This window comes from Clupea harengus, chromosome 9 (genome assembly GCF_900700415.2).
Source record: "Clupea harengus chromosome 9, Ch_v2.0.2, whole genome shotgun sequence".
Lineage (NCBI taxonomy): Eukaryota > Metazoa > Chordata > Actinopteri > Clupeiformes > Clupeidae > Clupea > Clupea harengus.
The window spans coordinates 1709508-1726551 of record NC_045160.1 but is presented as its reverse complement, the minus strand read 5'-3'; the positions used below and the strand labels follow the sequence as shown (position 1 = coordinate 1726551).

The window sequence follows — 17044 nt, the reverse complement described above, 5'->3', positions numbered from 1 at the left end:
GTTCTCTGCCATGCAAACCTGTTCTTGTTTGGTCTGTGGGTGTCAATGCAGATAGATTGTGCAGCAGGTCCATTGAGTGTAATGCTGGAGGATGGCTTGACAGATTCTTCGCTGGAACTGAGAATGATTCAAATATTTTCCATCACAGATTTGTATCCCTGTTTAGCACTTCCGATTATGTATACAGTTCATGTTTTGACAGTCTCTCTCTCTGCATGTGTGTCTTTTTGTGTGTGTGTATGTATGTATGTATGTTTATGTGACTGTGTGTTTGTGTGTGTGGTTGTTTCTGTGAGTATGATTATGTGTGTGGGTGTGCTCGCTCATGCGTGTGTGTATCTGTGTGTGTGTGTGTGTGTGTGTGTGTGTGTGGTTGTTTCTGTGAGTGTGTGTGTGTGTGTGTGCTCGTGCTTGCTCATGCGTGTGTGTGTATCTGTGTGTGTGTGTGTGTGTGTGTGTGTGTGTGTGTGTGTGTGTGTGTGTGTGTGGTTGTTTCTGTGAGTGTGTGTGTGTGTGTGTGCTCGTGCTTGCTCATGCGTGTGTGTGTGTGTGTGTGTGTGTGTGTGTGTGTGTGTGTGTGTGTTTTGTCTTTGTCCACCTCAGCTGGGAAGTGTTGCGTTTCCTGCTGTCTAACCTGCGCTGGTGGATGGATGAGTACCGCTTTGACGGCTTCAGGTTTGACGGCGTGACCTCTATGCTTTATCACCACCACGGCATTGGTAAGTCCCTTTTAGTGTCTCCATAAGCTGTTACACCCCACTGTAGCGTTAGCCTCATAACCTCAGCAAGTTTCAAGGATTTCTTTTTTTTCAATGGGGACTTTTAATGCATTTTAGGATGAAGAGAGAGAGAAAGAGAGAGAGCTGGAGCAGCATGGGCTCCTTGTAACAAAATTAGCCCATGTCAGTCACGCATAAAAATAATTATGTAAATTGCTTATGTATAGCTGGGTGTCTTATAAAAGTTCTGGGAACACAGCAAGCTCTCAAGCAGGCAAGTAATTAACGAGCCGGTCTAACGCAACTGCCTTAATTTTGCTTGACTTTTGACCCAAACATGTTTGCATTTGGGTGTCTGTATGTGTGTGACAGTGTGTGTGTGTGTGTGTGTGTGTATGCAAGCTTATGCATAAATGCACGCTTGATGCATACATTATCCTGTGTGTGCGTATCTGTGAAGGACAACATGTTAGTGTGATCACCATATTTTCCATAATATGTACAGACTTTGTGTGCGTCCGTGTTTGTGTCTTTCTTATTTCTATACCGTAGGCATTGGGTTCTCTGGGGATTACTCTGAGTACTTTGGTCTACATGTGGATGAGGACTCTGTGCTCTACCTGATGCTGGCCAACCATATGGTGCACTCTCTCAATGAGGACTGCATCACCATAGCAGAGGTAATATGTTAACTGTTGCATTGTTGACATTGTCTCCCAATCACAATATGTTCTGTTGAGATACCAGCTGGAGCAGGTCTGGGACCTGCAGATCAGGCCCGGTGTTGCAACTTGGGCTGTACATACAGTGTACACATATGGACCCATTTCTCTCCTACTGCTAATGAACGCCCATATACACACACACACACACGCGCGCGCGCATACACACACACACACACACGCATACACACACACACACGCATACACACACACACACACACACACACACACACACACACACGCATACACACACACACACACATACACACCGCAAGCACACAGACATACATACACACGAGTTCAAACTCCTACTCACACGTACATAATTGTATTTAGATGCCTTCAGGCACATGGAAACACACCAGATGTTTATTGTAGTGGAGTTGTAGAGCTGAGGGGTCTCGGCTATCACTGTTATTTGTTTTTGGATGTTGTGTATTTTGTGTTTGTATGTGAGTCTGTCTGTGTGCGCTGTATGACGCACTCTCACCTGAACGGACACACACAACGCATGCACACATGCACACTTACTTAGAATCCAACACGCCCCAGCAAACAGTGTAGTGGTGACAACTATGGCTCTACCACCGTAAAGGTGAATTAACCTCTACAGCCACACGCATACAATACATTCAATTACTCCGGCGTGACACTGTCTCCGACCATGATTAATGAAAGCACTTACTATCCTCGTTACTATTTCCCTCCTACCCTGGTAATTAATGAACAGTGTTCGGCGCTAATGGCATTTTGCTGTTGTTTAGATATGTGTTTCTTTAAATGGGATTTTTTTTTCTCTCTCTCTCTCCTTCCCTCTCGTTTATTTATTCCCAGTAGAACTCTGTGACACGCTATAGGTGATGATGCCATGGTCACTCCACATGTAAATACAGTGCAGGGGGTCGGGGTGGTGATCTAATTTGGGGGTTGGCGGTTCATTACATTGCCTCAGACCAAGGAGAGGCCAGGGTCAGTTTGCCTGAATGCAGTCCTGTCCGTTCCCAGTACGTCGCCTGAGCCAGTGGGCACATTTGTCCGAGGCTGCCTGCGCTTCACAGAGAGCATATGTTTGTGGGAACTTAAGTACTTAAGTGTAATGCCTCTGGGATCACAGATATGTCTTTTTATTTTTAGACTACGGGGTCTGTGATCTTTTTTATTTTTTCTGACAGGTGACTGTATAAAGCACTAGAGCATAATGTCTTGTAAATCACTATTGCGGCTTTGATAGCCTGCCCTGGGTGAAGAGGCTTTTCTCAACCTCCCGCTATTCAACCTAAGTGTTTGTTTGTTTTGTGTAGTCTAGAGAGAAACCTGCAAATAAGGGTTAAGCAATACTTTGCATTCGTTGTGTATGACAAAATGGCAACAATAAACTCTGTGGATCCGGTCTATAGCATCACAAAGTGTATGTAGCTGTGTCTCAGCTAAAGCAAGAAGGGTTTGCAGTGGAAAACACAAATGGTAGCAGTCTCATTTACACAAAAGCAGGAGCGGTATGCAGTTGATAGATAGAAGCTTAAATGGTATGCAGTTGTATTTACATAAAAACAAGAATGCTAGCGGTTGCATTTATGTGGAAACATGTGGTGTGTGTGTATCCCGCTGCATGGTGACCTGCTCTAATGGAGCCCTCAGCTGTAACATTTCCCTTCTGGTGGCCAGGAGCTTCACCCAGACACAAGGACAGAGGGGGGGAGTCACAGCTGTCAAAACACACACACACCCAGTGGAGACACACAGTCTTGCTACTAGCGGTAGCACACTCCGTGCAGCGCTTGTCAGTGTCAGCCCAAGATGATTGTCCTCGTGGCAGCCAAGAGATCTGGTCAAGGCATTTAATAATAGCTGATATCCCTGAGGTCAGGCCCAGTCAGTGTGTGAGAGGGTCTGCTGCAGGTGGTGTGTGTGTGTGTGTGTGTGGGTGGGTGTGTGCTTTAAGTTCTGAGAGACTGCTCTGTTCCCTTCACAGGATGTGTCGGGGATGCCGGCCTTGTGTCGTCCGTTGTCTGAGGGAGGCTGTGGGTTTGACTATCGCCTCGCCATGGCGATCCCTGACAAGTGGATCCAGGTAGGCCTTTATCTTTGCTTTAACTCTGCCCTCATTCACCCCACCATTCACATAAACTTTCTCTCTCTCTCTCTTTCTGTCTCTGTTCTCTTTTTCGCACACACATATGCACACTAATAAACACATTCAAGTGCCCACAGACTAATTATCACACTTTTACCAAAATGAAGGGGAATTAGTCTTGGATGGCAAATTGCAGTGAATTCATGGCGTGTGATATTTTCAGGCCATGTCTCAAAACATGGATCCAGGCATCCCCCAACCTTGTGCTTTGCCAGCTTTGCCTACTAACAAGCTGCCACTTTTTTTGCTTTGCTTTCTGACAGATCCTTTATAGCAGGCGGCTTCCTCAGCTGGTTGTTATTGTTTTGTTTGTCCTGAGCATGATTTCCTCACGCAGGAAAGAAAAAAGCGCTGTCCCTCTCTCTCTCTCTCTCTCTCTCTCTCTCTCTCTCTCTCTCTCTCTCTCTCTCTCTCTCTCTCTCTCCTTCTCTATCTTCTCTGTTCACCTCTCATCTCCTGCCCTACTCTGAACCCAGTGATGTCATGTATTAGTTCCACCTCCTGGTTCAGGAATTGAGCTAATTAGTAAATCCAGATGGTTGAAGTAAAATACGGGGGGGGGGGGGGGGGTTTACTTGCTGGAGCCGGACCATACTCCACAAGTTGAAAAAAAGAAAAAAAGTCATTACGGGAGCGGCGGTGCACCTGGGCACAGCCCAGCACTGCCCAGCACAGCACTGGCCCCTCTCTTCCAGATGTGAGGTGCTCACTAATCCCACTAAAGGTCTCCATTCATCTACTGCCCCACCCCCTCCACCTTCCTCACCCTCCTCACCATAGCCCAGGGTGGCTAACTGTCAGGTAGACGCGTGCTTGATCAATGGAGCACCTCCGAAACAGAGGCAACCTACAGGGCTAATAATGCCGAAAGGCCCAGAGGGGGGGGGGAGGTGTCCAATACCTGACCGTCCACTCCATCACCTTAAGCTGCGGAATGTTCCAGGGAGCCCCTATCAGACCCCCCCCCCCCCCTCCCAAAAACAAACCACGTGCCCTGACAATAATTGCCAGCGTGCCCGTACTGAAGAGTTGTGTTCTCCACTGGGAGTGGGAGGGTTTGTACACACAGAGGCAGAAGGATGCCTACAAGTGTGTGTGTGTGTGTGTGTGTGTGTGTGTGTGTGTGTGTGTGTGTGTGTTTGTCGGAGAAGCTCCGGGTGTAAGCAAGCACTCAGAGACGCGCTCGCCGTTTGATGAATTCGAAAGCCGCGGGGAGCCACTGAAAAGGAATGCTCACAGCAACCCGCCTTCTCTCAGCACTGCAATCTCTCTGCTTACATAGGTGTAACATTTACCACACAAAAAAAAGAAATAATAATAGCTTACACGTTTAAAAATTTCCCTTGGAGTATATCAGATCACCTTTGTTTAAAAGGGACTTTAAAGACTCTTTCAGTTCATCTTTGTAAGCAGAAATTTCAAAAACGCACAGCGTAGTCGCTGGTAGCATGTTGCATTAGGTAGGTGTGCTTCATTTAGCCGATGTATTGATCTGTCTTTTGATGGTTACACTGGGGCTCTTTTGCCGTTAGTATTCAATGGAGCATGCTTCATTAGAAGTGTTCTGTGGGTATTTTCTTTAATCATTTTGTATTTTCAGAGTTTCACTTCAAACAGTTTCGCACTGCTCGGCTGTTAATGTGCCTATGCATATTCATGGAGGGGAAAAAACGATCCAGTCTGCTTTTCAAAAGCTGTGAAAATACACATTCATACACACACACATACACACACACACACTTTCACGGTTAGACTATGTTATTCTTTCCCAGATAACCGTTTTCTCCTTTTTAAATTAAGCAGTTAAACGTCTTTTTTTCCCCCATATTTCTTTCATGAAACTTGCCACCACCAACAACAACTACTTCTCACCTTTTTCCATTGTGTCGTAGCACTGGAAAGTTTCTAAAGGGCTAACTCTGCCTCGGAAGTGCGTTGGCAAAGAAAGGGATGCTGTCCTTCAGTAGCATTTGCGTTTTAATGAGGAGAAATGGTACGCTATGCCACTTAGGTGACAAAAGCCAGAATGTAATGCTCCTCTCCCCCTCTCTCCCTCTCCCTCAGAGGTAGAAAAACATGTATGTGTCATATATAATCACACACACACACATGCATTTCCTTCTAATTCTCTTTCCTCTCCTCCCTCACTCTTTTGTTTCCTTTCGCCGCTCTCTCTCTCTCTCTCTCTCTCTCTATCTTTCTCTCTCTCTCGCCTCTCTCTCTCCATCCCTCTCTCTCTCTCTCTCCATCCCTCTCTATCTCTCTCTCTATCTCTCTCTCTCGCCTCTCTCTCCCTCAGCTGCTTTCTAAATGTACTAAATGTGAAGAGGCCTTGTGATAGGTTAGTGTTTAACTGGGCAGCAATTGAATTAATGGAACAGGCCATTTTTTGTTCTTTTATTTATTTTTTATTTTTTTTCTCCCCATCTGCTCTCCCGTTCTGAAACCTTCTCCCATCTACATTAAAATTGCTACTTGCCAGGACTAGTAATTATGAACATCTAAAATGGTCCACCTGAACAAGCCCCAGGTCTTGCTGTAAAGAGGGACTTAAGCTACTTTACAGGCTTTTTTCCTCGCCTTTTTTTGGCACTCACCCTTTCCTATAAGCCACAGGCTTTTTCGCTGTGCTCATTTATCTGAGGGCGTACCAGTGAGATTCATTCCCTTTTGCACTCATTCCTTTTCTCATTTATGCAGAAAAAATCCAATCATTGTTGTTGAAAGTAGTGATAGTCTCAATGAATGAATATGTATTGTTAATTATCAGTGAATGCACCATTTGTGTGTCATTCATGCCTATTTGTACGATGTTCCCCCCCCCCCCCCCCCCCCCCCTTATGTGAGCCGTGTCTTTGTGTGGTTGCCAGGTTGGTCAGGAGTCTGTGTTGATTCCTCCACCCATCCCAGCCCACCCAGCCACCCGTCTTTGTCCACTTGAAGTATTCCGCTCAGGTCCAGAGGTTGACTTGGTGTTGTGTGCCTGTTCGCCTCGCAATGAGCATAAACTTTTTCGTTTGCTGCAGCACAGTGAATAATGTATGAAAGTGAGGCTGCGTGTTGCCTTGAAGGTCGTCATTGGCACATTGGTCCACCGTCCATCCCAAGGGTCAAAACCATGTGTGTCTGGTTTCCTGGAGTTGCCATAGTCACAGTATGGATGAAAGAGAGAGAGTGAGTGAGTGAGAGAGAGAGAGAGAGAAAGAAAGAGAAAGAGTGATGGGGATAGGGATGAAGAGGAAGGCAAGGGTGAGGGAATGAGAGAACGAGAGAGAGAAACAGGGAGAGAGAGAGAGAGAGATACAAGGCAGTGTGTAAGCCCTGGCTATGACCTCTCTCCTCCCCCTCCCAGAGCATTCTGGAAGTCTGGGTCAGTCAGATACTCTCCTGACCTCAGTGCTCCAAGACAGACCTGGTAGTGTGTTTGTGCAGCTCAGCTCCCATTGATTTATTCTCTCTCTTTCTCCCCACAAGGCTGCAATTTTCACCTGGGTGTCCAAATGCGTTCAGCTCCTCCACAGGGAGTGACATCACTGCTTCTTCATAGTGTGTGTGTGTGTGTGTGTGGGTGTGTGGGTGTGGGTGTGGGTGTGGGTGTGGGTGTGGGTGTGGGTGTGGGTGTGGGTGTGGGTGTGGGTGTGGGTGTGGGTGTGGGTGTGGTGTGGATCCACACCAAAACTACTATGTGTCTACGTGCTCAGCCTTTCCAAATCCTCATTGACGTGCATGTTTTTAAGGTCTCAACACACTTTGCACAGTGGTAGTGCTTTCCCTAATTATAAATGATTGACCTGGAGCAGAATTCTTCAAAGATAGTGTGTAGACTATTGCTGTTTTGTTGTTGTTGTTGTTGTTTTGACAGTATGGCTTAGCTATGCCTAAAAATATGCCCATGCTTACTTCTTTTAAAGTACAAAACTGCACAGAATGGACAGAAATGTATCATTTTATTTGTTTACACAGCACCATTGTACCATTTCTTTTCTTGGGAAAAAAACAACAACTGAGCTACACTTCCTTCTCTCCCTCACTCTTTTATCTTATGAGAAAAAAAGATGCTCCGACTGTGGCCTTTTGTGCTCTGGCCAATGTGTGTCTGTGTGTGCACTGCTCTCGCCTGTCTCCCCAGGAAACCTCCGTGCATCGTTAATCAACCCCACCGCCAGCCACCGCCTCTCTGCCTCTCTGCTGGCCGTGCTGGGCACTGAGCGGGGTGGATCTGCAGATTCTGCCCACACTGACCCTCCCGCTTTGGCCACAGTTCACTGGTCAAGCGTCTCGCCAATCGCCCCCCCACCAACCCCACCCCTTCCAGTGCCCACAATGTGTCTGCTGCCCTCTCCGCCCGGCATTCCGGCACATTCCACCAGAGAGCGGGTTCTGGTCTGGCAGCACTTTTCTTTTTTTGTTTGTTTGTTTGTTTATTGGAGGTGGAGGTGGTGATGTTGTGTGTTTTTTTTTTTTTGCATCCATCTTTCACAGAACACTGCCTCGGATACAATATGGTTTTGATTCCAACAGTGTCCTTGTCAAGTTTTAGACAAGCAGAAATTTGTTGGATTTTGACATTTCAAATCGAAGCCAATCGAAGCCAGGCGAGGGGGCATAACTTGAACTTGTGTACTAGACCGTAATACTTAGCCCTGCTGTGATGCCATCTAGGGATGTGTGTGTGTGTGTGTGTGTGTGTGTGTGTGTGTGTGTGTGTGTGTGTGTGTGTGTGTGTGTAGGAGGGTTGTAGTTTTTTTGCAAGATGGCACGGCCTCCATACAGCTTGTCAAATGTGAGCTGGCCGTGCAATTGTGCCAAACTCCCCGAACTTGGATTCACTCCTTCTGATGCCACATCAACTCCTCCTCCCCATCTGTTTAGAAGTCCTTGTGTCAAGTACTCTTAGAGCTGCGAGGATATGGTCAGAGGCTGCTGTCTGTAGAAGGCGGAGAACAAGCACGGGGAGTGACCTCCTGAGCAGCCATTTAGCCAGTAAGACTGGGGGGGGGGGGGGGGGGGGTTGACATCTTGTCTCTTTGGAGCAGAAGTCAAAGGCCTTTTCTTCACTTCAGAGTGTAGCTCCTGTATCTGTAGTACCACACCACTGCAAGTGCATGTGCATGTGGATTTAATTCCACTGCCTATCACTTAACGTTACTGATTAGTATAAGTTGTCTGTCGTCTCTGTGTGTGCATGGACAATCACTGTGTGTGTGTGTGTGTGTGTGTGTGAGTGTGTGTGTGTGTGTGTGTGTGTGTGTGCGCGTGCATGGCACTCTGGCCAGCCGCTGCCAGTGAAAAATTAAGATGTCGTAACAAGGCAGGCAGATAAGGAGTGCGGCGCAAGTTTGCGTGATTGTATCTGATTACGCCCATAAAATCCTGTCACTCCAAATGGATAATGCCAGCAAGGCCCTCTAATTTAGCGAGGGGCCCTTGCCTGCAGCTAGCCTAGATTGAAATGTAATGGAAACAATTAAAGGCTCTGAAGGCAACAAGGCCATGCCGCCATCTCACAAGGACAAAGAAGGGAGTCGAATCAGCGGGGACTCTCCCACTCTCCTGCCCCCTCACTCACGCACACACACTCACGTACACACACTCTCACACACTCACACACACACACACCATATGTACGGTCACGTGACTGCCTGTGACCTGCTGCTGTATTTCATGTCTGCTAGTTGTCCTCTGACACAAATCAACAGATTTTTCTTCAATAGCATTTGACCGAGAGATATTTTGAAGTGGTGTTGGCACATTCTTGAACAAATATATTTGCTTTTTAACCGTTAGTGAGCAATGCACTAATACCTGGTCATTTATTTACAGTACAGCAGTGCCTCGTGAAACTGGTGTTGTGATGCAGTTTTACTATTAGTAGTAGTGTACAAGTATAACAGCATGAAACTGGTGTTGCAGTTTTACTATTAGTACTGTAGTAGTGTACTAGATTAAACAGTGTGCTGTGGAGCTGACTGGACAGATGAATCCCTACTCTATGCTCAGGGAGGGGGCCAGTCTTACAGCTTATCTCAAACTGGACATTTAAGCACTGAATTTATATTAGTTTGTTTGCTAAATCCATGTAACTCATTAGCATAGTGCTTCACATTTTACATTGATGGTATTATAATTAAGTCTATTACTTGCTCTAGGGGTGATGGTGCTAGTTGTATTAATATCGTTAGTGTTCAGTAATTTGTATCAGTAATGATAATGATAATGACTTCTCTGAAGATGTTTTGGTGAGTGGATGTCAGATTGCCCCTCTTCTGCTCTTTTGGCTATTTTGTGACTTGAAACACAGCAACGTTTATCCCTCCTCATTTTGGTGCTTAATTGCCCTCCAAAGGCCTTTCCAACAGAGCTGTGTGCTGTGTGTTGATGGAGCCTTTCGTCAGACGCATAATAAGGGGATGTGTGTGTCTGTGTGTCTCTTTCTGTTTCTGTTTCTGTTTCTGTTTCTGTGTGTGTGGTGTGTGTGTATGGGGGGCACCTAATGACAACGAGATGAAGTATGGTTTTCGCTATATTAACGCCCGAGGCGGACATACTGGTACGGGCACAAAGTTCATCAATCTCCATAAGAGGTTAAAAAAAATAGAGTGGTGAAATATTGAGAAATGCGACGAAGATGGAGTGGGAGTTTAGGCTAAAGTGTATGCAGGTGTGTGTCAGTATGCATTGTGATGGCATATGCTAGTATGCAATAAGAAAGGCACAGAGCTGTATGCAGTGGAATCACATATGCCTGTATGCCAAGCAATGGCTTATAGCCTTATGCAGAGTGATGGCACATGCCTGTATGCTTTATAATCGCATCTGCCTGTATGCAAAGTGATGGCGTATTGCTGTGTAGCAGATTTTACGAAAACTGGAAGAGTCTGGCAGTGATGTGGGGTTGGCAGTGACATCTTCCCCAGAGACGTTCTCCATGCCTTCTCTGTTTGGATCCTCAGTCTCCTGTTCTTTTTCTTTCTCTCTTTCTCTTTCTCTCTCTCTCCCTCTCTCTCTCTCTCTCTCTTTCTCTCTCTCTCTCTGTCTCTCTCTCTGTCTCCCCCATTGTGCGGTGGAAGCGGGGAGCTCAGTGAAGCCGTCCGGCTCCTGTGTTCCGCTATAAGATTGCTCTCCCTCAGGTGCAAGCTCTTCACTCGCCGCCTAATTATCACGCTCGCCTCTCCCCGCCACTCTACGCTTGCCTCACTCTAACCACCACCCCCCCACCCCCCCTACACACATAAACACACACACACACACACACACACACACACACACACACACACAGCCACCACACTTCTCACTCTCACTGTCTTTCTCTCTTCCTCTCATTTTCGCTCTCTGGTGTCTCTCTCCCCGCTCTACCTCCCTCTGCCCTCTCTGCCTCCCTTTCTCCCTTTCTCCCCTCCCCATCTCTCCTCTGTGCTGCTGGAGCAAGTGAGAGCGTGTTGATGGAGGCTGGTTTGCTCTGATGAAGTGGACCATCAGCGTGGCCTCACAGACACGCCGGTCTAACAGGGCGCAGGTGTGGCGCAGGGCACGGGAGGGGCACGAGGCGGGTAGGGAGGCGTCATGGCAGGGAGGGCATACTCTGCCCACCTGTGAGACAGGGACGTGGCAACCCCCACCTCACCTTGGAGAGGGGTGTGACCAGAAAGCGTGTGGTGGTATAGAGGATGGAGCACAGTAGGCCCATTTCTGTTTGTGAAAAATAGTGAAATAAATCATTTATTTGCAGTGCCCAAAAAGCATAATACACAAAAGACTTAAAACAAACAAAACAAAACCGGCCAAACACATGCAGTCTACACCTACCAGCATTCAAGCACAGCCTCACAGCAAGTTGTCAGCTTTCTCTCTCTATCCCCACTCGTGCTTATTATTGGCTAAGTGTTCGCTAAGCTGGTTGGTGAATAAATTAAGTTGACTGTAAGCTGATAAGTACCGTGGTTGTTTAAACAGTGTCTTTACTGACACCAGTGGACATAAGCACGGTGCACCCCACTAGTGGGGCCGTGTAGTGATGTGTCGGGAAATGTAGGCTGTCAGTTGAAATTATGTTTTTAGAGGCTACCAGATGAAATTCAGTACAGGAGAAGCGTGAGTCTGTTTTACAACACCAATTTACCAGACACCCCTGCCCAACATTTGATGGAATCTGTCTTAGGCCCCGCAACCACCACCCCCAACACACACACACACACACACACACATATACACACGCACATTTAAATACCAGTTATCACCAGCTTACTTTGCAGTACTTTGCACGATGAACAAGTTGTAATGCTTTGGTTTATTGTCACGTCGTTGTGGTTAATTATACGTCACGTTCCTCAATTACACCATACAGTTTCATCTAATTGTATGTTGTTGCAAAATTATTTTGTTTACGTAAACACAATGGACTGAGTTCTGCAGAAGTTTGAGTGTCTTTTTGGAAAGGGAATTTCAATGCATTGTTCATTTTGAACTTGTCGTTCCCTACTTGTATCTTCCTGCACAGCTACTTTGTGTGTGTGGAGGGCCGGTCTGACTCACCCCGACACCTACAGTAAGGCAGCCTTAGTCAGCACTTTGCTTGATTGTTGTGGCCTCCCATTCACTTACAGAGAAAGACAGAGTTGGGAAGAAGTAAAGGGCGATGGAGAGAGGTAGAGAGAGAGAGAGATATACAGCAAGGGAGTAGGGGAGGGAGATAGACAGGGCGGAGGAGGCCGAAGGCTGTTTGATGATTGAGATGGACAAAGATGGCATTCATTAACTGGCACAAGGCACTTTATTGTGCCCGTATTGATTGCCACCCCCCACCCCTCGTCATTGATTGCCATGCCATGGAGTAATAGAAAGAATCCCCTACCTGTCAGTCAGATGCCATCTGCAATCTCACCCTGCAGTCTTCCAACCTGTCACAGTGAAGGGCTTACCAGCCTCCTGTCAATCACGCCAGCTGCACATCTCATGCGCTATGGGCCCAGGGGGGGTGTTGGTGGGAAGGGAGGGAGTGGGTTTGGGGGTGTGTGGGGGGGGGACAGATTGTATCCTAGTAACCGGGTCTTTTAGTTTGAGTGACTGCTGGATTCATAGATGTGCCGCATGTTTATGAGAGGGACCTTAGCTGTGCTGCTAGCATGGCAAGTAAACAATGCGGTTATTCTCCAAGGAAAGTAGTGTGTGTGTGTGTGTGTGTGTGTGTGTGTGTGTGTGTGTGTGTGTGTGTGTGTGTGTGTGTGTGTGTGTGTGTGTGTGTGTGTGTGTGTGTGTGTGTGGAGGGAGCTTTGGAGATCCAAAGATTTTATTTATTTATTCGTTTGGAATTACTGGAATATAAATGTTGTCAAGGCTTCTGAATGCATGGGAGAATTCACCGGGGCTTCAGTTGGTCTTGGATTCAGTTGTTTGTTCTTGCCATCTCCCGAGAGGGTGTGTGGGTGAGTGTGTGATTGTGTGCCGTGTGTGTGTGTGGAACATGGGTCTCTGTTGACCAGAGGTGAGTTGTGTGGGCAGACTGCTGTGAACGTGTGTATGTGTGTGTGTGTGTATGTGTGTGTTTGTCGGCTCGTAGCGGTGCGTAAGCAGCCAAGGAACGCTCCTGGTTGTTGGCTCAGGTGTAGGCGGAAAGCGCAGAGAGGTTATTGATTGAAAGGCAGGATTTTTTTTTAAATATTATCTCTTTTCTTCATCTCTTAGTGGAGGAATAGGTTTCCGTTACAGTAGCCATGGTTACTCTGTGCACATCTTTCTTAACATTGATTCTCCCACTACACTCATTTTTAGAGCAATTAGGTAAGTTAAACCTGTTAACCTGTGCTGTGTTAAATGTTTTGATTTGAATACGTTTGATTTTGTTTGTTTGTGTGGAAAACTGCGTGCCAGTTTGATGAAAATCTAATAGTTGCTCATCCCTATGTCTTCACTGGAAGAACATTCTAGAAAAACAACAGTGATGCTACGTGGCAATGCAGTTAGTCAGAGGGCAATGATTTGACTGTACAACTACTTACTGTGTCCGACTTCATGTATCATTTATTACTTTATGTACTTTTTGTATTATGTGTAGTATTCTGTTTATTTCAGGGCTGTATCAGTTGATATTTGACCTCCAAGCTAAGTTAAAGCGTAATAAATATGATGAAATGAATTCCATAAGACAATTGAGAAGGTGATTAATTTCATTTATCCTTCATGTCACATCAGTTCTTTTAGATCTAGCTTTAATCTTTCGTAAGAAACATTGCAATGTCTTGTTTTGTCCACTCAACCGTCTGGTATTTTCACAGAACTGGTGATTGACACAGGCCTTCATTCTTTGCTACAGCAGATGCGCTACTATTGCCTTCCCCTTACTACTATTTCCTCTGTGATACTGACCTTGGAATATATTAGCATTGAATAAAGGATGATTGATGCTAAACTGTGCCTGAGGAAGTCTGTATATGAAGAAAATGAGACCTGTGGCAATTCCAGAGGTGGAGAAACACCTGCAGGGGGTTTTCAACAGAAGGAAGGAACGTGATGCTAAGAACAGTGCACATGCACATGCTCAGAATACCATCATGAGGCACGGGGGCGAATTGCCTCGCAAGTTCTGCAGGTTAAACGCAAGTGAGCGACAGAGAGAGAGGAGAAGAAGAAGAAAAAGAAAATGTCTTGAAATGTTTTTGAAAGCTGTTTGCTCTCTCTCTCTCTCTCTCTCTCTCTCTCTCTCTCTCTCTCCCTCCCCATCTTTCCCCTTAGATCATCAAAGAGTACAAGGACGAGGAATGGAACATGGGTAACATTGTGCACACACTGACCAACCGGCGCTACGGCGAGAAGTGCATAGCGTACGCGGAGAGCCACGACCAGGTAGGGCCGAGCGCGACCCCCATTTCACAGCCTCACAGGAGAGGAGCAAATGTAATCAATGAGTCATTTGGAATGGAAATTGGTGTCACCGCAGGTTGAGGAACACGTGGCAGAGTGAAATTAGAAATTAGCACATCCAGCGTCTGTTTGTATACATTCCGCAAGACGAGGGAGTTGGAGGAAAAAAGGGAATGTGTGTGTGTGTGCGCGTGTATGTGGGTGGGGATGTGCGCACCAGTGTGTTTGTCTACTTGAGTAATGATTACCGCCACAGGTTATCCCTCGACTAATGATTTCCTCTCCAGCTCTACCTCTTCCTCTACCTTTCCCTGTGCCCCTCTCTGTCTCTCTCTCTCTCTCTCTCTCTCTCTCTCTCTCTCTCTCTCTCTCTTTCTCTCACCCCCTTCTCTATCTCTCAGGAAGTCAGTAAAAGTGCATAGATCCATGTCTAGCCGAGACAGTGCTGTGATTAATGCAAAGTGCCTCTTGATGAAAGTGACCTTGTTTCAACCCCACCCCGACATCCCCACCCCACCCCCCTCCACCCCCCCTCGCCTCTCCTCTCCTGTCAACCCCCGCTGAGGCAGGCTCTGGTCGGGGACAAGACCCTGGCGTTTTGGCTGATGGACAAGGAGATGTACACCAACATGAGCGCCTTCATTCCCATGACGCCCGTCATCGACCGCGGCATCCAGCTGCACAAGATGATCCGGCTGATAACGCACGGCCTGGGCGGCGAGGGCTACCTCAACTTCATTGGTGAGAGTCTAATGGTCGTCATGACGTTATCTGATACTCACCTCCTTGGAATGGAAAGACTTACTGTAACGCTGGCCTGTTTTTTTCCTCGCTGGGGTGCCAAGGCATACTGATCTAAAACAAATCTATTATTAACTGTGGTTGTAAGATGATGTGTCCTCCTACGGATCAGCACACTATAATTGAATATAACCATAAGTTTATGAAACCACATGCCGTGTGGTTTTGTCGCTCAGCATTTGAGCTGGTTCTTGCCTTTACCAAGTAATGAGATTCTTCCTCTTGCCACAACTGTTACCAGTGTGGTGTATCACACAATGTAGTGTATCATTCTTGTCTGAAATAACTCAGTTCAGCAGTTCAGAATGTACACTATTAGACTTCATGAAGAACATGATAAGGTTTTGTGTAATAATGTCACGTGATATTCTGAGATCTTTTAAATGGAAAACGTTTAGGCTAACAGATACAATATCATCATCAACAACAAGTCATCAGCTGCGAGGATATGACAGGGTGTAATTGTCATGTCATACACTGACCTGTGTCTTTTTTATTGCTGTACTGTATAATATAATCACTTCTGTGATCTGTGTGATATGGTCCCTTACCCCGCATGCAGTTGACAGCCTGCCGCTTGTACAGTTCCTAAGGGCTTTTCTAGCTCCACAGCGATGCCAGTGACTTTAAATTTTAAACAGGCAAACTCATAAACATCTCCATCAGTCACACTGAATGGACCGTAGCCCTCCCTTCAGTGCCTCCTGTCTCCCGTGCCTAACCTCAGGGCCAGAGCAGAGTGCTGCTTTCCTCTAATCGATGCGTGTGTCCTGGCGGGGTCGTTAACCCTTTGCTCTTGGTCCTTCTGATTTAAAAGGATAATGCTCATGACCTGTGTCAGACCTGAAGAAGCAGGCTGTTACCACACACACACACATACACAAACACACACACACACACACACACAGTCATAGTACAGTACAGTAACCTGCCTTTAAACAGCGTTCTAGCCCCACCTGGTGACCAGGTATGCAGGTCATGAGGAACCAAGGGGCATGTTCAGCCTGCTTCTGTGGACCCACAGCACGGGACGTTCAGCTCTCCCCCTGTTTCTGATTAGCTGAACACACTGATTAAACTGTTCAGGGGTCAGAGGATCGTAGACACGTGAGCAAGTGTGCAACAGCAAGGGGAGCTCTAAAAGTGGACACGGTTAGGCCACTTTAACAGATAGGGGTCCTCGTTTAATTGACAGGCAATTGGCTGCGAGCAAAGCAACAAGCAAAGTATGGCGTGCATGAACCACAGCTAATTTAATAACTTGGGGAAAATCATTTTGCTAATTTAATACCAACAGCAAGAACCTAAGCACAAACATGGGTGGGTCAGCGCAATGCTTCCACACACCACACAATAGCTTTAGTTCATGCGCGATCGGCTGAACTGCTTGTTGCCCAACAATGAAATTAACGGAGATTTAGCAGTAGTAATAATCAGCGTATCTGAAATCCTAGGATAACCTGGGCAGGGTTTTGAGGCCATTTTTTTTTTTTTTTTGCCTTTTCTTTCATTCTCTTTTCTTCCCTTTCTTTCTTTTTCTTTCTTTCTTCCCTCAGGTGACCTTTACACTGTCTGTCTCTGAGTAGTTGTCCTCTGCTGAAATCAGAGGGAATACGAGTAAGGATGAATGGTCGGGTTGTTCCTCTCGTCTGTGTCTAACGCTCAGTCGATAGACCTTGAATTCTGAGAGACCTGTTTCAATTCACTCGAGAATATGCCAGAGGGAGACGGGCTAAGCCGTCGCTTTCTCCGAGAAACATTCTATTGAGTTAGAAGGGGTCTGACTTTTCAAAGCTTGTTTTGCTCTCGAA

At 46.4% G+C, this 17044-nt stretch overlaps 1 protein-coding gene across 1 annotated transcript in view; it reads left to right on the top strand.

Moving 5' to 3' along the window:
* gbe1b (glucan (1,4-alpha-), branching enzyme 1b) overlaps nucleotides 1-17044 on the top strand; it is a 106955-nt gene that overhangs the window by 44598 nt on the left and 45313 nt on the right. Inside the window, exons 8-12 of the mRNA XM_031573017.2 lie at nucleotides 604-719; nucleotides 1272-1399; nucleotides 3414-3512; nucleotides 14304-14414; nucleotides 15002-15173. Coding sequence (XP_031428877.1) covers nucleotides 604-719; nucleotides 1272-1399; nucleotides 3414-3512; nucleotides 14304-14414; nucleotides 15002-15173 — 626 coding nt within the window. The remainder of the gene's footprint in view (nucleotides 1-603; nucleotides 720-1271; nucleotides 1400-3413; nucleotides 3513-14303; nucleotides 14415-15001; nucleotides 15174-17044) is intronic.